The 22,274-nt window shown below is 35.1% G+C and overlaps 1 protein-coding gene across 1 annotated transcript in view; it reads left to right on the forward strand.

The window, feature by feature from the left end:
• LOC138711648 (uncharacterized) overlaps window positions 1–21,865 on the forward strand; it is a 43,875-nt gene extending 22,010 nt beyond the window's left edge. The window contains exons 7-10 of the mRNA XM_069842779.1: window positions 2,040–2,098; window positions 10,270–10,411; window positions 17,156–17,317; window positions 21,617–21,865. Of these exons, the coding sequence (XP_069698880.1) occupies window positions 2,040–2,098; window positions 10,270–10,411; window positions 17,156–17,317; window positions 21,617–21,766 (513 nt within the window). The 3' untranslated portion in view covers window positions 21,767–21,865. The remainder of the gene's footprint in view (window positions 1–2,039; window positions 2,099–10,269; window positions 10,412–17,155; window positions 17,318–21,616) is intronic.
• Window positions 21,866–22,274: the final 409 nt, after the last annotated feature.

The following is a 22,274-nucleotide window of genomic DNA, read 5'->3' on the forward strand; positions in this document are numbered from 1 at the left end:
TTTTATTACAAGACAAATCTATCAGATCACCATATTTAGGGGAGAGTCGGGTAGTATCGGACATCGGGTAATATCGGACAGTGAGTTTCTTTCATCTACCACACGATGTACCTGATTAACATGGTTACGTTTCTGTGATGTCGCGTAATCAAACGTAACCATGTCATTCAGGTACTACCATATGGTAGTAGATGAAAGAAACGCACTGTCCGATATTACCCGATGTCCGATACTACCCGACTCTCCCCTAACATCTATTAGTTTCAGCTGTTATACAGGGTGTCTCTAAATTAGACCGACAAAATTAGGGAGCAGATAGATAACCTTCGTGGAAGCATATTTTGTTAAGGAACCCATGGGCTGCGACGCTTCTTTTCATTGCAAGAAGGCGGGAACGGATAATCACTCTTTTCAGTCCAAGAGGGGTGTGTCATTACTAATATCACTCGATTTGTTTACGTCCGGAGCCCAGCATCATTTGGTATCGATTACAGCACCTTTGTTTACTTCCATTTGTACGACCTCTTGTTATCCGTGTTATTCGTCTACGTAGTTTAGTACTTGTACTGCACTCATTCTGTTGTAAAGTTCAGTACAGTTTAATGCGCCGTTGGTTTCGTTTTTCTGCACGTATTTTTTCTTTGTTTGGATTAACACACAGAATCATGTGACACAGAATCGCTTGTTATTTGCACATACCTACTTACTTTATTCCGACCTGTAATTCCTTCTTGCACTGAAACGAAGCGTCGCAACCCATGGGTTCCTTAAGAAAATATGCTTCCACGAAGGTTATCTATCTGCTCCTTAATTTTGTCGGTCTAATTTAGAGACACCCTGTAGAAAAGGAGTTGATTTTTCATGTAACACTAATTACAGTGTTTAATGCACTGCCTAATTTTTTAAAACTTTGAAGGCCCAAGAAAAAAGTTCAGTGAAGAATTAACAACATTTTTACATATCCATACTTCTTTCAAATGATGAATTGTTTATATTTTGTAAATAATTGAATTAATCTGCTTACTATGTCTATATGCATGGCGATAAGTGATAACTTTATTTCACCATTACAGGGTGAGCCAAAGAAACGGGAGATTTGTAATAAGTGAAATAAAACTTTAGCTGTTGTATTAAATTAACTTTTATTACATGAAAATATATAACATAGTATTCCATTTGCATGTAATCTCTACTTCTTGAAAATTATATCATTCAAATGACCTCCACCAACTTGCATACATTCTTGTAATCGCTCTTTGAAATTTCTCATTACACTTTGCAACATTTCGACTGTGATGTCTGAAATGTCTTTACGAATTGCTGTCTTCATTTGTTCAAAGTTTCGCGGTTTGTTTGCGTATACCTTACTTTTTAGATACTCCCATAAAAAGAAATCACATGTACTTAAATCGGGGGATCGTGTAGGCCATGATTGTCTCCAATTCTCGATATGACATAATAAATTATCAAACGAATTTCGCATTTCCATCATAGATATGGCTGCAGAAAGTGCTGTTGCACAGTCTTACTGAAACCAAGTTGATCTGTTGATACACAAATTTCTTCTTCTTCTTCTCAATTACCCAATTTAAAAAATTTGAATCATTATCACATAACGAGCTGCATTAACAGTTTGCTCACGACCACTGGCAGTTTTGCTTTACCTGGAGGTTTCTCCTATAGTATTGAGCCTGTTTCTTCTAAATTGCGAAGCCAGGTTTCAATCATAGGCTATGTGAAGAGGGCACAGGATCATGACTACGGAATTCAAAGTGGCGGAGAAATTCCCTACGAGAGGTTTCTGCTCATTGACCATTTAGATAATACGATTTTACAGCAAATCCTCGTTATTCACCAGTCCAATGCTCCATATTTAATAAATTGCAACACTCAGGCTAAACAATGACTGTGAATCTAAGTCTAGTAAAATAATTCATGTACTACGAACAACGAAATTAAAATCTCCAGTTTCTTTGGCCCCTCCGTATAGATTTCGTAATATTTTCTATTGCTGAACCTAAATTTTACAACTGTTTCAGATTAATCCTCAACACTGCATTCCAACAATCGTTGACAACGGATTAAACCTTTGGGAAAGGTAACCAACTGTCTTTTATCTTAATCCTTGTGTAAGACCTTAATATATTTCATGTTTTTTAAATATAAATTTTTAACGAATGTCATTTGTACTCATTTATAATTTATGTCTCCGAATCGGACATAACGTATTTTAATCCTACACACCTAGATCATACTGTTTGGAATCACGATGTCTAATCTGAATTACTCAGAATAAGAACTGATGTGTTATATACATTCATATATGCTATTATTTTTGTCACTTTTTGTAAAGACCTAAATTTATTATCATTAAAGAATTGGTGAGTAATGAATACTATGAAAATTCTCTTATAGACTATAAATGGTTTAATAACAAACGTAATGAAATTTTATGAGTTAAGAATGGACAATTTTCCCCACGTGTAACATATTCCTCATATGAAATAAATTATTTCTCACTCCTAGAGAAATGTTTCTCCAGTTGACAGTGCAGGATATAATATGATTTTCTACGTTGTTCGTTTGTAGGACGAGTATCCAATCATCTGCTTATTTCCCACTCTTTCTTTAGTCATTATTTCTCCAGAACTGATTAATAACATCCATCTTTCTTCTGCTCATATGAATGACTGCAGAGGATTCCCATGAATTTCTTATAGAATTTATAGCAATATATATATAAAAGTTTTGTAGGTTTGTGAAAAATGAAATTATATGAACACACAAGAATATATTTAATACAGAAAGTTAAAATAAACTGCTGGAGATAAGGGGTTACATACACCTACGAGGGATAAAACTGTTTTTTTTTTCATTTTTATATATTAATTTAATACGAACTCTTATCTTTATATCTCTAAAAGAAATTTTAAGATTTCTGTAAAATTGGCGAAGTTATGCATTAAAATGTCGTCTCATGTAAACCACGCAAACAGTTCCAGGCAGCAATCTTAAACATACGCCCAGACGCGTAAAAATTTCACTTTTCTTATATAAATTTAATATGTAATTTAATTTGAACTTCTAACTCTATGCGTGTAAAAGAAATTTTAAGATATCTATAAAACTGATGAACTTATATATTCAAATATTCTGCCACACAAACACAATATCAGCCAGCAATAGGTAATTTTATTGCACATCATATTTTCTCATAACTGCATTTTTAAAACTGTTGAAATCATTATGTTTCACAATTTTGTAGGCAATTGCATGAAATTTTACATGGCTCTTCTTCATAGTAAGTTATACAAAACTGAGCTCAAACTTCAAACTGTCTTTAATAGAAATAAAAAAAAAACAAATTCAGTGAGAAATGTCTTAAAATATAAACATATGAAGGAATTTTTCTTCCTCTTACTGTGCAGATATTCTGATCTCCGAGCTAGGTTTCTTAATATGAATGCTATCTTTAAGACGAAAATGGATTTACAAAAAATAAATAAAAAATCTTTTTTTAAATAGCAGTTTGGTACAAATCGTAAAACCAAAATTTTGGAGTTCATAATTCCAAAAGCTTTTTATATAGGCAAATAATTTTCTCTTACATCAAAGAACAATTTTCAGACGTTACCTAAGTATATAAAATTTTATTAATATAGGGCTTAAGAATATGTTGTTGTTTAGTTAACTGTTTGAAAACAGATCTGAATCTCTTAAATGACACTAATAAGGAATCACTCATGGGGCAACTAGGCCAGGAGATAATGGGTGTAGAATGGCCAGTTCCTTTTCTCCTCTATTGCATACATAACCGATTAGCTATATGTTACAATAATCAGACTTCAGATGTATGTAAGGATAGGAAGGAATAACATTTATAAAACACATATCCTAAACTTTTAAGACTGGAGGGTATATGTAACCCCTTTTAACCTTCCTATTGTGAATGGGTCTAATTGACCCATTGCATTTACTAAAATTAACACAAAACCTACAAAAACAGCGATAATGTGACAGGGCTTTGAGTAATCCTAAAAAACATCATTAGGAATATTTCCTATTACTTTTAGCCACAAAAATATAGTACTTCGTCATATTTTTCACTTTGACACATCTATTGTGTTTGGGTCATTTAGACCCAGTCACGGATTTTGATTTTAATTATGAGTTACGTACTGTTGTTGTGTTCCGATACACACTCACACACTCTCTCACACACACACTCTCACAATCTCGCACACTCTCACACTCTTGACACTCTCACACTCTTGCACACTCTCACAATCTCACTCACTCACACCGATATTAGCCGGTGTATACAGATCTGCTGGATAATCACTTCAGTATGTACTGTATAGTAGACCTGTTTTCTGTGCAACAGTATCACTTCAATTTTTTCATACTACTAGCAGGTTTCTCAGGTTTGACAACAAATCAGTCCGACCAGTTAGATGACGTCATGATAAATTGGCTGCTATTATATCTTTCTTCTACATGTCAAAATGTTCTTACCCTACCAAGATGTCATAGTATATGAGCAGTTGGTGCCATTTCGAGACAAATGTCCCTTCCGCCAGTACACACTTTCAAGATCCAGAGGCAAGTAATGGTATAAAATTGTGATATAAAAACAGCATAATATGTTTGCGCAGCAGAAGTGTGCAAAGCAAAGCCAGAAAGTGGACCACGAGAAACAAACCAAGGCAGAAATGTTGGTAGCATTGAAAAGATTGATCAAAACATCACCATGAACAGTTTTTTTTACCAATGTATGGGACAGGTGCCCACCCAGCATCGTGATACACTTGGGAAGCTATGATAGGTAGCGAAATCCGGTTACGCAAACCAGCTATAACGGCTGGGGGGCTCATCATGCTAACCACACGATACCTCCATTCTGGTTGGATGATCGTTCACTTCTGCTTAGGCATGTGGCCGTGAGGCCAGCAGTCGGCTGGTCGGTCTTGGCCCTTCGTGGGCTGTAGCACCACAGATTATTATATTTTGGCCGAGGAACTTCTCAAGAGGAATCTAACGTTAGTCAGAACTCTGAGAAAAAACAAACCATAAGATATGCAGCTGAACTGCACAAAACCAGGGTGTCCAACCACTTTCGGATTTCAGACCGACGTAACTTTGGTGTCATATGTGTCTTAGAAGATTAAATCAGTGATTTTGCTGTACACAGTGCATCACGACTGCAGTCTATCTTCAGAAGAACACAGAAAGCCTGAAATCATATTACATTACAACAAAACGAAGGGAGGAATTGACACCACGGATAAACGTGCCAGTACCTACTCTTGCAAAATTAGCAAAAGTAATGCGAGAAAAAAAAAAGATGACAAGAAGCCTGCCTCAGAAAAAACCAAGAAGAAAGTGCAACAAAAATAAATGTAGACTGAAGAAAGACCAAATTATTATAAAAATGCAATAGGTGCAAAGCGTTCCTCTGCCAAGATCATGCAAACATTTTAGGCCTATTGCAACATTTGCATAGAATAAATTGGTAATTATTTTGTGTTCAGACATTGGAAAATAGGATATTATATGCTTTTTTTTTAATCAAGGCTTAAATAAAAGAAGATGTTTTACTGTTATATCCATTTTTCAAATCCTGGGTCAAACTGACCCATTCACAACATGTGTGACAAAGTTTCGAACATAATAGGAAGGTTAAGAGAAAATATTGAAAGATTCAGCCAAGTAGGCGCACCAATTCCAATACTGCAGGTCGAATCATTAAAAAAATTCAGCAAGGTTACAAACAACTCTGTACAGAATTTGTCTCTTTGAAAAAAAAAAGTGCTAAGAATTTCATTTAATGATTTATTCAAAAACCTGTATATTTTTATATTATAATATATTATATTAAGAAAATAAGGAATTTCAAAGTTGAAAATTAAAACATTGCATTGAATTACTCTTTGTTCTGAAATCTACGAGTAATTAAATAACTGTCAGTATTAGATATATTTGCAGAGAAAGGAAAACATGGCTTCACAGAAGCTAATACTTGCGAAGAACGATAATATTATTGATAATTTTATTACGTTACGATCATAATAACTGCTATCATAATAATGATAATTATGGTAATAATAATAATAATAATAATAATAATAATAATGGGATTTATATATATATATATATATATATATATATATATATATATATATATATATATATATATTAACAATTTATTGATCGATCAGCGCATTTAGCGCTATACAGATCATTTCTAAAAAATATAAATACAATATATGACACTGAATTGAGGGCAGCCTAGATTGGGCTCCTCAATGAACAAAAATAATTGTTAATAAGTAATTGTTTACATAGGTTGGTGTGATGATAAATTTTGATTATAATATGAGGTCCATTGGAAGTCGGCTCTTGATTCTGGTGGGAAATGTGGACTTCTTTCCGAGAGAGTAATGGACGGCGCCTGGAACATTTTCTAGGTTGTCATAGAACTTCTTAGCTTGTGAATGAATAAACTGTTTGATTGTGTCAATACCAGTTTCTCTGTGTAGTTGGCTGTTACGGACAAACCAAGGAGAATTGAGTGAAATTCGTAGGACTTTATTTTGAAATGACTGGATGTGTTTAATTTCACTTATTGTAGCTCCTCCCCAGACAGGACAGGCATAAAGCAGTAAATGTCGTAATAGAGATGTGTAAAGTAGCATGCAATTTTGTAGCTTTAGAGATGATTTCTTGTTGAGGAGCGGATATAATTTAGCGAGTCTTGAGTAGGCCAATTTAAGTTTGTTGTTGATGTGATGTTTCCATGACAGACGGCGATCTAAGTGCACTCCAAGATATTTTACAGCTTCATCCTTTGGTTTCCACGGTATCACGTTGGTTGAAAGATTTATGCATGGAAGATTAGCAGGACGACACAAAGTAAATATCATTGCTTCGCATTTATTGTAGTTCAGTGCGATGCGCCAATTTTCAATCCAAGGGCATATGATGTTTAAGGCTTCCTGAAGGTGATTTGAGGCTATGTTAATGTTGCGATGGGTTGCATAAATAGCTGTATTGTCTGCATACATAGCAATTTGTGCAGTTGGTGTTGCAGGAATGTCCGAGGTATATATATTGAATAATATCGGACCTAAGATAGAGCCTTGTGGAACGCCAGCACTAATGGGTCTAACAGAGGAGTGAGTACAACCCACTCTGACTGAGAATGTGCGATTTGACAAGAAACTAGTCATTATGTTGCATAGGTAGTCTGGAACGCCGGACTTGTGTAATTTGTACCGAAGACCTTTATGCCAATCTCGATCAAATGCTTGAGTGAAGTCAAGAAATGCGACTGCAGTCTGTTCTTTGTTTTCAAAGCCCTGTGCAATTTTTTCAGTGATACGAAGCAGTTGATGGTTGGTAGAATGATTTGATATGGAGGTAGGATGGATGCTTGAAGTAGAAACGTATCCAAGCGTTTCAGCAAAACCTTTTCAAAGACTTTGGATATAGTTGATAAAAGACTTATGGGACGGTAACTTGTTGGATTTGAAGCAGGTTTTCCAGGTTTATGAATTACAATTATTACTGCATGTTTCCAAGTATCAGGGAAATATTCCAGACGAAGTAGAGCATTGAATAATGAAGCTAAGTTTGCTAGAGCTTTACGAGTAAGATACTTCATTACAAAGTTTGGGATGAGATCGTATCCAGGAGATTTCTTTGTTGGAAGTTTCTGAATTATTGAGTGGATCTCATTTGGCGAGGTGAAGTTTACGGGCAATGGTGCTGAAGGATAATTATTCGGAAAAAGTTCTATTTCTTCGTTGAATTCTTTATTCTTGACTGGGTTTGGTATGAAAGAAGCTTGAAAGGTGTCTGCGAAAATTTCATACTTTTCATTGTCACTTGCATATTGACAACCGTCTTGTTGTAAAGGTGGAATTATACATGGCTCTTTCAATACCCTCTTTGTCTCTTTCCAAAGGGAGGAATCTTCTGGAGATAAAGTGGCTAGATGGCGTTGATAAGATATGAATCGGTGTACGTCCAACAATTTTTTTACCTCTCTGGTTAGTTGATTTAGGCGGTGATGCCGCCATGGTTCTCTATGTTTTTGCCACAATCGACGGGTTTGATGTTTTTCCTTTATAAGCTGTTTTATGTTTGAGGGAAGAGTTTCGTGATAAGATTTTCTATGTACCCGTATTGTCGGAACCGTTGCTGCTCGAATAGATGAAGTAATAGCATCAGTGAAAGTACGAACTGCTGCATCAGCATCGGTGATTGTTTTCAAGTTATTGGTGGGCTGCAAAACATCGTGTAGGTTTAGTTGAAAGTTGTTCCAGTTTATAGTACCCTCGGTAAGTCGATTGGGAGGAGGGCGAAGCATAGGGTTGTCGTTAAATGAAATCAGAACAGGACAATGATCGGAGTCTAATTCATGTAATACACGCATGTTTGAGGTGTTCTGAATATATTTGTGCAAAGCTATGTCCAGTATATCAGGTAATATGTTAGGTCGATAGAACGTGGGTTCCAAAGGTGCATCGATATTAATAGAGTTTTCCTCTGAGATAGTAATCGTCTTCCGTTAGGTGTGGTTACACGACATCCCCATATTTGATGTTTACTATTTAAGTCTCCTAAAAGTATTGTTGGTGTAGTATTAGAAAAAAGATTAACAACATCTTGAGAATTCAAACGTACTTTTGGTGGTTCATATGCTGAAATTATAGTAAACTGTGGAAGGTTATGTGAAGTTATCTTATTAGCACAGGCTTCTAAACAGTTCAGTTCTGGCAGAAGTATTGAGTGATGCTGTATATTTTTCCTAATTATAATTGCCACACCACCAGAGGCTTCGGGAGCAACACGATCAGTTCTATAAATATTGTAACCAGGAACTGTTAACTTCTCTGGGTGAATAAGATGAGTCTCAGTAACACACGATACAGCTACATTGTGTCGAGAGAGAAATTTTAAGAAAGCTCCTCGCTTAGCTTTGATTCCATTTGCGTTCCAGCTTAAAATAATCATTTCAGAGAACGTTTTATTGACATTAATGTTCATTATTGAGAAGGCCTGTGACAAGTTAGAGGAGGAAAGTTTTAATCACAGGTAGGTGTGGTTTCAGGGAAGTTATCACTAACTGAATTAAGTTTCCAATAACATCTGTAGCAGGAGAGGTATCTTGAATTGAAGTATTGGTAAAATTTGTTTTAATAGGTACTGAGTGTGGCCAAGAAGGTGTAGATGGCGAGGCAGAAGGAGAATTTGCTGTAAGATTAGGAAAATTTTGCAAATTTAAGGTTGGCGGTGATGTTGAGAGATTTTGCTGTGGAGGATTTGAATCAGACTTTTTCTTTAAGCCAAGATAATAACTACAACCCTTAAAATTTGCTGAGTGAGCTCCTCCACAGTTTATACATGTTGGTTCGGCTTCTTTAGGTTTAGTGCATTCAGAAAAGTGATGATTTTGAGGACACTTGACACAGAGTGGTGTGAGATGGCAAAAGTTTTTAGCGTGACCATAACGCTGACATCTTATACACTGAGGAATGTTTCGGGGGTTTCGGCGATATTCTACTCTAATGAGAGCATGTTGAATTTGTTTTGTATCAAAAATCTTCTTACCCTGTTCATTGTTGTCTAATTCCAATGCGCAGAGCGGCATAGGTTGTCTGTCTCTATAGAAAAGCCTGGTAACTTTGATAACAGGCAGGTTGAGGGATTTAAGCTCCAAGATAATATCATTATCTGTTAGAGAATGAGGAACATTGCGTAAAACGACTTCCAGTCTCTTGGTATCTGGATTACGAAAAGTATTAAGGAAGCTGTGATTCTTCTAAGAATTTTGTAACTAAACGAAAGTCAGCAGCAGTAGTAGTGTTAATTTTTAAGACTTTGTTCTGTTGTTGTGTTGAATACTCATTGGAAACAACAGAATCTATGTCGCATATTATCTGCTGGTAATTATTTACTTCGTGAAGAAATATTGGTGGTACTCTGATTTTGTGAGTAGGCCTAGTAGAGGTTGATTCTTGTGTTGATGCTGGAGTCACATTATCAATTTCATCCATCTCCTCGAGAGGGGAGAACTTGTTGTGGACGGTAGTTAGATCGACTACATATTTAGAATTTATTTTAGAAGCTGAAATTGTTTGTTTTTTAATTGGTGTGAAAAAACTTTAATCAGAATTATTTTCAGTTATTTCGTCATATTGTCGTATTGTTATATTTATTGCATAATAAGTTACTGTAAACTGAAATTGTGATTCTGTATTTCAGTCGCGCCATCATCACATACCTCGCAAGCCAGTATGGAAAGGACGATTCATTGTATCCGAAGGATTTGAAGAAGCGCGCTCTTGTGGACCAGAGGCTGTATTTCGATATCGGCACGCTCTTTCCCGGCATAAGGCAGTATTTCGTAAGTAACAACCAGAAAACTATCGAGTAAAATAAATTGGAACTTCAAAAAACATATTTGTGAAATTATACAATATGAAATGTTACTCTCCGGCTGCACTTTTCTAAAACTTTCTAGCTGCTTATCTCAAAAACAACAAGTTTGGGAGAATATAATTTTAAATAAATGTTTCTTTGTTTGAAACGAAACAACTGTCATCATTCATTTTCAATTTGCGGAGTTATCGATGTTAGTTTAAAGTAAACTTGTTTTTCATCACATTCTGGTTTCACGCAAAATTTCAAGAAATTTTGTTCAAAACTTCTTTCATAAAACTCTTATTTTTATGAAATATTTAAAAAAAAAACTGTAATACAGTATAATATTTTGAAGGATTGTATTTGGGTCATTTACAAAATTTGTATAACAAATGGTGAATTGAGAACGTCAAAATTAAGGTAGTATTTAGTGCATATTCTGCAAGTATTACTATAATGCAATGTCTCTGCCATAGTATCAGTCACTGTACACTCACCTTGCTTTACAGCATTGTCTACAAGTATCAATGAATCTTTGATGGCACGACTAAATGTCATGTGTGTTACAGGACAAGACAATGGCTCTTTTAGAGAAATAGAATTCCGTTAATTTTTATATCAGATATTCTTTAAACAGTGCATAGGTCTTAGAATAGTAACAGAACTAACTTCAGATAAAAAATGAACAAATATCTTAAATATCTTACTATCAGATCTGTTACTTAATATAAAGATAACAATTTCTTCAGTAACTAACAGAAAATCATTCTTTCAGTAACAATTATCTTAGTAAATTGTCCTTAAGACGAAGATATTTGAACATTAGTTTCTTTAATGATAGATAGATAAATAGAAACAAAATAAGGCACTGTTTTTTATGATGTAACAGACATGACATGAACTAACATATCTGACAGATAACAGACATGACAAAGCAAACATAAGCATGTGCTAACCTAAAATTTGTTTGCTTAAAAATCTTCAAAGTAGCAACTTAACTATTGATCAGTGTACTATTATTTCCCCATGATCTTGATTTTATATGCAGTTATATGTGGGAAACACAACAGAAACAAATCTGACAGAGTAAAAATGCAAGCTTAGACTAAAACACAAATCAAGAGTATGAAACAAACTTGCCAAATCAAAATGGTTGAACATAGCAGTACAATCAAGTCGGCTCTTTGTGCATCATCCTGGCTTGTGCTGACACCTATGGGATTTCTTTTTCAACTGTGTATCAATAGGAACAGAATGATGTAACGTACTTGACTGATTTACTGGACTAGAGTAATTATGCAATTATATTTAAGGAAATATAAACTCAGACATAAATGAAGAAGTTTTGATAATATCAAATGTTTCTTTAATTTTTTTCTCAATTACATTGTTAAACAAACCTTTATCTGGACATAATCATGCTTTATTTTAAATACTTAACTAGTATTGACACGGCATTTTAGCTGTTACCAAGAGAATTTTATTTTATTCTCTTGAAATATTTCATATGAAGGAAATAATTCTTGTGACGTTCACTACATTAGTGTTGAAACTATTCACTGTTAGGAATTTATAACTCTATCGCTATAAATGCAATAATGGGAAGGGTAAGAATTGATGGACGTCATTTGTTATACAAATTCTGCCAACGACCCATTTGCATCTTAGATTGCTTTTGTCTCTCACATAAATACATTCATACTGTAAACACAGAAGTTATATTTTTGTTTACCTTTCACGTCATCCTCTTATCAACTTATTTCATAAGTACTAGGCCTAACTTTTAACTTAGTCCTGCAACGGTGCTGGAACTATTAATACTTAAAATGAATGTTTACGTTTCTGTAAAAGTAAAACAAAGGAAATCTAAAATAAAATCTTTTAAAGTATCACTGTTTATTTTATTTATTTATTTATTTAAATTCAAATATACAGAATAAAGAAATATAATTACAAAAACAAACAAAGATAAATACAAATAAAATAATACAAGCAATATAAAAAGAAGATACAGTAGTATTAACAAAATTTGAGACCGAATGAGCAGCGCTCGTGCTCGGTCGCAGTTCAGATATAATATTAAAATAAAAAATAATAATAATAATATAAATAAATAAGTAAAATAAAATAGGAACTAAAATATAATTACAGCGGCAATGGAATTAAGTATATACTATAATATTAACACTAGAGAAGAATAATATCGCACGTGAAAAGTAGGATTAATATATATTTCAAAATTATAGAATACAAATATAATATAGGTTGATTAATTCATACACATAGGCTATATCAATGTGTATCAATGTTTTTAAATTTGTTGAATATTTTGTAATGAAAAGAGATTTTATATAAAAAAGTTTCAGGCAAATTTGTTTTTATGCGTAAAATAACGATCTAATAAAGGGTGGTCCCAACAAGAACGCCGGATTTAATAATGTGAATAAATACAACAAAACAAATAACAGAATAGATATAAGATAACAGTCCCGCCAAACCAATAAGATAATGACGCAATGTCCCAGCAATATCTTGTTATTTTTAAGTCGGTGGCTTTGTTATCTGTTTTTGTTGCATTTATTCACATTATTAAATCCGACGTTCTTGTTAGGACACTCCATAGGAGAGAATAGGTTTTCCACTCAAAAATAAAGTTTACCTTAAAATGACCTTGATAATCTCCGCTAAATCAAGAAGAACCAATGACATAGTTTCTCCCCTGCAAAGAAAGAAATATTTACTCAAAATTGTATTCTCGGAAACACGTTCTTTTCGAAATAAGCACCAGGAAAGTCACCCTGTACATCTTTATCTGCTTCTTATTCTTCACCATCAAATTCAAGTCCACGAGTCTCTGACGGCATTTAATCTACTTTCTTTAGTTATTGGTTTAACATTATGAGGCCTTCCCATCTGGTGTGTTGTGCCCTCCTTTCATTATTAATTCCTTTCAATATATTAGTAAGTTATTTACTTCTACTATGATCTAACATAGGTTAAAAAAAAGAAAACATTATTCGGTGAACGCTCGGCTAGAACGCGAAGGAATCTTGTAACAGGGATCGGCGATATATGCCGTCTTGACAACATGTCCCTTCAGGAAGTTTCTGACATGATTAGCGCTAATGCACGTCCATATTTCTAACAGCGGTAAACATAAATCCTGGAATGTTGCTCCTTGATACACAATAATCTACTACAGACAGAGCAGTTTGAAATCCACCAAACATTGTTCGGCCGGTCAACAGCACGAGCCACTTACAATCGCTGGCATTCCCCTCCATGAAAGCACGACGATCTTCCCGCCTGCAGTAAGTTGTGAGTGAGATTTCTTCGGAATAGTACAGTTTTAATGTGAATTGTGATTGAGGTTTCATTAGAGAGTACAGTAGTGCTGTGCAATGGTGAGATATTCACTGCGTCTCCATACATTCATCTCAAAGACATGTATCAAGTGCAGGAAGTTGTACAGCAGAACAAAACAATCATTTAGACGTAAACGTTCTGGCAGTCCATTTTCAAAAACGAAAATGAATATTAGAATTAGCAGATAAGTTACTTACTTGTTTTGCAGATCCTTGAAAAATTGCTGTCTGCTGTGCTAGACATCTAAAGATTTTCGAGGATTACATTCCAGGATGGTTCCTATCTCATCAAGGTTTTATTCTGAAAACACATGACATCTTTATTCTCTTTGCCGGTTAGTCACAGAGTGTTAGTTGGAAGGCCGGACGTAAAAAGACCTTTGAAGAGGCTGAGACGTAGATGGAAGAATATTAAAATGGATTTGAGGGAGGTGGGATATGATTATACAGACTGGATTAATCTTGTACAGGATAGAGACCGATGACGGGATTATGTGAGGGCAGCAATGAACCTGCGGGTTCCTTAAAAGCCATTTGTAAGTAAGTAAAGTTAGTCACAAAACCTGTTTATATATCTTGTTATTTTATTTGTATTACATAAGTATTATAACTGAATTTCATCCGAGCGCGAGCTTTGCTCCTTCGAGTGTACTAATTTTAAACATCATCTTTATAATGGAAAGGAAATATATTATTATTATTATTATTATTATTATTATTATTATTATTATTATTATTAGGATGATCGAATGAAAACCGGCTATAATTTTTTCACCATAAATCTTTCAGTGGATATCCCCGTTCCTTCATTTAGATAAAATAGTTTACAGTTATATTAGTTATAACATTCAATAATTGTAAGTCACTAAACCTGAATTCCATATTTTCAGTGACAAACTTGAGCCTATATGCATGGAGAATTGCATATGAAGTAAATACAAACTGATGATTTTTATATATCACAATAATAAAATAAGAATAATAACACACAAAGAAGAATTTACGAGTAGAGTACGCCACACCGAGAATATATGGTCTTCCCAAAATCCACAAAGAAGGCGCTCCCCTCCGACCGATAGTGAGTGCCATCAATTCACCTACTCAGGCCCTAGCTCGTTTTCTGGCTACGAAGCTCCAACCCCTCACTGAAGAGATCAAATCCAACATCAAGGATTCAGGCCATTTCATCGAGATTATAAACAAAATTAAGCTAAAGGACGGAGATCTACTAGTCAGTTTTGACATAACTTCACTGTTCACCAATGTTCCTGTCAACGAAGCCACCTACATCATACACCAGAAACTCATAGCTCAAGATCAGCCGACAGAATGGGCAACACTAGCGGAGTTTTGTCTACAATCAACCTTTTTCCAGTTCCAAAACAATTTCTATGCTCAGAATGAAGGTCTGGCGATGGGCTCCCCATTATCACCTATAGCAGCCAACATTTTCATGGAAGCCTTCGAAATTGAAGCTTTAGCCAACATACAACCATCACCCTCACATTGGTACAGATACGTTGACGACACATTTGTGATATGGCCACACGGGGAAGCAACCTTGCACACGTTCCTGACCAACTTCAATGCACAGTATCCCAGCATACAATTCACCATGGAATTAGAACACGAAAATCAACTCCCGTTCCTGGACCTACTGGTTAAGAAGAGAAGTGATGGCTCTCTCGGCCACTCGGTTTTCAGGAAGTCTACCCACACCAATAGATACTTACACGCCTCGTCACACCACCACCCAGGAGTCAAGAGATCAGTCATCAAAACTCTCACCGAGCGCGCTCATAGAATTTGTGACTCTGACAACCTACGAGCAGAACTTCAGTTCCTACACAAAACTTAAAAAAACAACGGATATGACAACAACATTATAAGGCAGTCCACATACAATAACTCAAGACCGGAAGCACACGAACAAGATCCTGAACTTATGAACATGAAACAGAAGGCTTTTCTCCCATACATAGAAGGAACCACCGACAGAATTGGGAAATTACTTAGGAAATTCAATATCAAGACGGTACACAACGCCCCACACAAAATTTCCCACTCATTAGTCAGTCAAAGATAAACTTCCATACTTCCAATCAGCCGGAATATACATGATCCCTTGCTCCTGCGGTTTAAAATACATACGGCAAACTGGACGTACGGTGGAAGATAGAAGGAAGGAAATCATCCGACTCTGCAAATACGGACCATACGAAAAATCAGCAATAGCCTTATACTCAGCAGATTCAGGCCACGCCATCGAATTCGACAGTATCAAGATAATATATAAAGAAGAAAACTTATACAGAAGACTGGTTAAAGAAGCCTTCCACATCGAACAACATCTCAACATCAACAAGGATGACGGGTTACAACTCAGCAACTCATGGGGAAGTCTATTCCAAGATCATACACAGGAACGAGAAGTCAGGTCTCCACATGTACGCGGCGCCCCCCCTTCATTCGGACATCGGGCACGGTATCAAGGTCAATCTTTCGGACCTTATGAGGGCCAGTATTTAATATGAATACTCCCCTTCACACAGACTCCAACCGGATTAGTATCAAGGTCACTCTTTCGGACCTTATGAGGGCCATTATTTAATATGAATACTCCCCTTCACACATACTCCAACCGGATTGGTATCAAGGTCACTCTTTCGGACCTTATGAGGGCCAGTATTTAATATGAATACTCCCCTTCACAGAGACTCCAACCGGATTGGACCACGTAGGACCAAGCAGATGCCAGAAGGAGAACCTACGACCTATACTTAGGAACGAGAAACCAGGTCTCCACATGTACGCGGAGCCCCCCTTCATCCGGACATCGGGCATGGTATCAAGGTCACTCTTTCGGACATTATGTGGGCCAGTATTTAATATGAATACTCCGCTTCATACAGACCTCAACCGGATTGGACAACGTAGGACCAATCAGATGCCAGGAGAACCTACGACCTATCATAGCAAGTACTCCCCCATCGAGACTACTATATATATATATATATATATATATATATATATATATATATATATATATATAATAGCCTGCAGACTATTTCCTTATCCAACAACTGCTCTGAAGATGGCCACAACACAGCGGTCGAAACGTCAGCCAATAACACCAAGACAACGCGGTAGAAGCCCTGAAGCTTATCCACACAAGAATAATGATATTTTCTTTCTGAATTGACACTTATCAATTAAGTAAACCGTTAAAAATGAGGAAATTTTACATTAGTGACTTGAACTTACTGGTATCTCAGCAGCTCAATAAGTGAATGAAAAGCATTTGTATTCCTCGTTTTATTTCCAGATTTTGTTAAAGTAATTAGATTGAATTTAAATTGCAGATCAAACAAATTGATGGAGGAAAACCTGACGCAGAAGATATTACTAAATTCGAGAATGTGTACGAGTTATTAGACAAATTCCTCGAAGGTCAAGAATGGGTTGCAGGAAGCAACATCACTGTAGCTGATTATTCAATCGTAGTGAGTGTATCTATTACGGAGGTAAGTGCCAATCAGTACATACCTTATATTTAGATTGTGTACATTAATTTCCATTTTCAAGCAAATTATAAATTAAATTCAAATTCAATGTTAATCTGCGATATTTAGTGAATCATATAGAAACTTTGAGACCATTTTAAAACATTTCTGCATGGATATGTATGATTTCGTTAGTACTATAGCAAACACGCCTTTAATTTAAGCCTAACCCATTTGCAATGAAAATATAATTATTCTATTTCTGCTGAATAGATCATTAAACATTTCGATTAAAGAATTTCTGTTTCACTTAAGGTGAAGTTAGGGAATTCCCGAACATCAGGTCAGAATTCCTTCTTCTCAAAGTTTGCATACGCGTAAATAATGTAAATCTCAATACTTCAATCTAGAGGCAGATTGGTGTAGTCTGCAAGTCATAATTTATCTTGTTGAGTGCCTACAGTGTTATGCTCTCTCTCTCTGAATACTATTGAGGAATTTAATATCTTATTTTGTGTGATATAGGCACAAAATCGAAGACAGGGAGTACTATGTGCTTGACTTCTGTCTGTTGAAATTTATGACTCACGAAGAACGGTATCAACAATGTATACCCTAACAACCTGACAGGAAAGCTATACAAATTATCGTTTTATCCTTCAATGTATTAACTTAATATACAATAGGATACAACATTTTAATTAATTTTTAATCTTCAACTTGGTGAGGTTGCCAAAGACAAAGAACGTTAAACAGTAACATTTACGATGTGACATTAAAAATGTCTTACAGGAAGTTTGTTTACAATAAACTGAAATTTACAGTAGATAATGTTTTACAATAATGAAAATGTGCAGTAAAATAAAAAATAGATAATTGTAATTAAACCATAAGAAATTGTTAGGAAAATACAAATTTATGCAAAATAAAATTAAAGAATAATATACAACAATAATATAATCGATACATTGCGTTTGTTGTTTTCTTTACAGTCCGAGGCGTTTTAAGAAATAGAGAGTGAAAGAGATGTTACAAATTTAAGAGTTAAACTATCCTTCATGGCTTTGTTTATGACATTATGTACATTTCGAATTTCCGGCAGAAAAATATCCTCCACTTTTGTTAAATTTATTAGGAAGTACTACTCAATTTCACATACACAATCAGTTTGTTTCTACATGAGCCCTATTAGTATCACAAAAATATTCAAATGATTCTCAGTTTCAGTTCAGATCATTTGTGGCGAATCTGGTGTGATAATTGATATTGCTTCTATAATGCGAACACGTAAATTGTCGAAGTCATTCATCTTGGTGGAATACACAATACCCCTGCCATAGCTCCAAAGAAAATTCTCACAGAGCAAAGTCGGGAGAACAGGGAGGTCCTACTATTGTACAACCGCGTTGTACGCACAATGATGCTTCAGTGAGACGGTGCTCCGTTTTGTTGGAAGACTATTCTGAACTGTCTGTGTGCAATCTGTGGATTACGTATTCTTGTAGGTACGGAGATGATGTGCTAGTAGGCTCCATGAAAAAGAAAGTCCAATTATCATATCCGTTATAAGATCACACCACACATTTAGTTTAGCTTCGTGAGAGCATCATATTCGAACATTCTGTAGGTTAACTTTCCCAGACGAATGGAAATTGCCTCGTCACAAAACACAACAGAAATATTTGGTTTCCGTTAATGTGCTCTAGGATCTCAATTGAAAATTCTTATCGCTGAGGTTGATCGATTGCACTATGTCGTCCGTCCGCTTCGTCGTCCGGCATTCACGTGATTTCATAGGCCACGCCTTACTGCAAGACGGTACGGAAATTAGTTAACTATCCCTCCATCGTCTGCATAATTGATGTGAGTAAATACAATGAGAAAATATTTATGAACATTTGAATAATACAGTAATTAAATCACCGATTACAATAGTTACAATCGGTATATTTTTAAATTTATTCCAATTAACGTCAAGGGAAGCTTATTTGTCCCTCATGCATTGTAGCAAGCTAATTCAGTCACACGTTCTTTTTGGATTTTGAAACCAGGCGCAGTTTTGTATGATGTAGATTCTAAAGTTCTTTTCGGTAAACATTTGATATTTAAACCGGTTACGTCACAATTGTATATCTGCTGGAGAGATAATTCTAGTTTACTCACCAAATCTCGGAATGTAGTTTGATATTCTTCAGCTGCAACGGTATCAGCTGACATCCTCTCTCCAAAAATTGCAAGTGGACGAACACCATACTTTTGCCTTCACATTGACAACCACCCATCACTAGCAGAGAAATTATCGCCTCCATATTTCTTAAGCATATCAAGCACTTTCTCTTTCAGAATCGGACCAGATATTGGAGTACCTTTCCTTCTTTGTTCTTGAAACAATAGAAACAGTTCTTTATCGTATTTGGCAACACTAGGCAGCTTCAATGTACGGCGCTTGTCATTAGAGCTCGTGGATGCACAATATTCTTCCAATGCAGCCCGATTACGCTGCCAGTCATAAATTGTACTTCTTGGAATGGCAGAAATAGTTTCCCCTTCATCCAGCCGCTTCAAAATATCCAGTTTGTCTTTTAAAAAATAACTAAACTTCGAGTGTTTATCAGTAAATGTCTTAGAAAGCATAGTGAACTTCTTCCACACACAACCTGTGATTTCCTGAAAGCACGACGGGGTTGCAAATAGGGGGAGGAAAAAAGTACATGGCGGGGAGGAAGAAGGCATGTACTGTACTGTGAGTAGCCAATAATAATTACCTACCCTACTGTCCGGATGAGAGAGAAGTTACTGTAATTGTAAGTTTCAACTCATTCATTCGATACGAACGAAGGCAACTCTCACCTCTTCTACTCGCTCTTCAGAAACACGTCGAACTCCTCTATGTTGTTTTTGCACACTGCCTGTAGCTAACAATGCTGCAAACCATTGCCTTATCGACTTCGGATCAGGTGGATTTTTCTGGAATACAAGTCTAAATTGTCTTTTAACTGTGATACAGAATTTTGTATTTGCAAAGCACACCAATGCCTGAACGTTTGTTACAGTGTTGTCACGTTTTATCTCAATACGAAAAATTCGCAAGTACACCACCATTAAATTCTGTGTTTCTATTATTATGAACATATGTTATGCTACGTAATTCCGCATCGACAGACAAATCACCAGAGCCATTCAACATCACAGTGACAAAAATATTTGAGTTGAAGTTCCCAATAAAAACGATAAATATTTCCTTACACCTTTGCTTTTCTTACATAAACAAATTCAGGGAAGCTCGAGAGAGCCACTCGATAATATGTCAAATATTAATGTGGTTTGTAAATTTTAATATACATAATTTCCTGCCTGTTTTGATATATACAATGCATATAGGAAAACTTCGGGTATTATGGAGTACCATTTTGTTTTTGTTAAGCATCTAAACGTTATTGACACAAAGTTAATGATTGGTAAATGTTTGATTTACTTGAATTATTTTTGTTTTCATAGCATCAACTGAATAAATTAATTTTATGTTACGTAAATAACGATCAATATTAAAAAAGTAGATACATGTAATATAGAATACTATGATAATATGGAATACAAACATTTTTACCTGGTAATGTTGGGTTTTATTTAAAAAGTTACTAAAAATGTGTTAAATAGTCGGAAAAGTCTAAACTGTAAATGAATTCTTGAAATAACAAAGTGGACGGACATAATATAATCGAAAATAAATACAGTGTTTTAATGCCAACATAGTCGATATTAGTTTCCTTTAATCGAGAATCTGGTAACAGGAGCATTCCTGTATGTGCAAAAGTACCAATAATAACATTTCTTATTTCAACTTAATTATAATTTTCTTTTGGTTAATAGACCTATGAGATACACGGTTATAAGTGAAGGCAATATGGAATACTGGTATAGCCGCTTTGTAAAATAAACTTTTACTACATGATCGCGGAAAAACATAAACACGTAAAACCACTGAGATAAAAAGATTAACTAGGGCTATTTCATTATATGGAGCATTTCGTTAAATTATATATCACATGCATATTTAGTAACCACCTACTAATATCAAATTACCTCAAAAATTTTAGAAAACAACAGAACATAGAATTGATTACTAACAACTTGTCACTAGTTTAACTCAAGCGAGACTGCAACCCGTAGCACTAGGAGGATCATATGAAGTAGGTTTCGTGGTTTCCGGTAGGTTGTGACATTTTACAGGGATGAAACATCGCTATTTCATATTACCCGAATATTCCATAATACCCGAAGCTCCTCTATATATGGTGTTAATAAATGTGTGCATCTCAGGCGATGGGCTACGACATCAGTAAATACCACAACGTCGCCAGATGGTTCTCGAAGGCGAAGAAGACAATGGTCGGATTCAGCGAAATAGAGGGAAAAGGAAACGAAGAAATGAAGAAAATGATACAAGCTCGCATTGCAGAACAAAAGTGAACATATGCTAACAAATTAAAACTTACACAAACCTGTAATATTTATGTTTTTTAATGTGAACTATGTAATTTTAATAATCAATACGAATTCATAAACATACTTACTAAGCCTTTTAATTTAACTTCCTGCACAAATTCACTGCAAATTTCCCATTTAATAATAATAAATGTAACTGATATAAATGTACGCAAGATACCTCTCTGATTTCAAACTACATGCAATTTCGTGTTACGGCAATTTCGCTCATCTTTTATGAGAGTAGGTAGGCCTACTAAAAATTGTTCCTTTCTATCAGAAAATATATAGTGGAATGTAGAATTGTACGAGCAAGCGTAAATAACTATAAATATAAAGATACGTATGTATACTATATTCCTCATTGTTGTTGCAGTAAACAAAGAAGCATCATTAATTTATGTCAATGTTTTTTTTTCTTGTATTATACAGCCATCTAATCTGAAGGATTTATTTATTTACTTATTTGTTCACTTACATATTCATTTATTTA

The sequence above is a fragment of the Periplaneta americana genome, chromosome 13 (genome assembly GCF_040183065.1).
Source record: "Periplaneta americana isolate PAMFEO1 chromosome 13, P.americana_PAMFEO1_priV1, whole genome shotgun sequence".
Lineage (NCBI taxonomy): Eukaryota > Metazoa > Arthropoda > Insecta > Blattodea > Blattidae > Periplaneta > Periplaneta americana.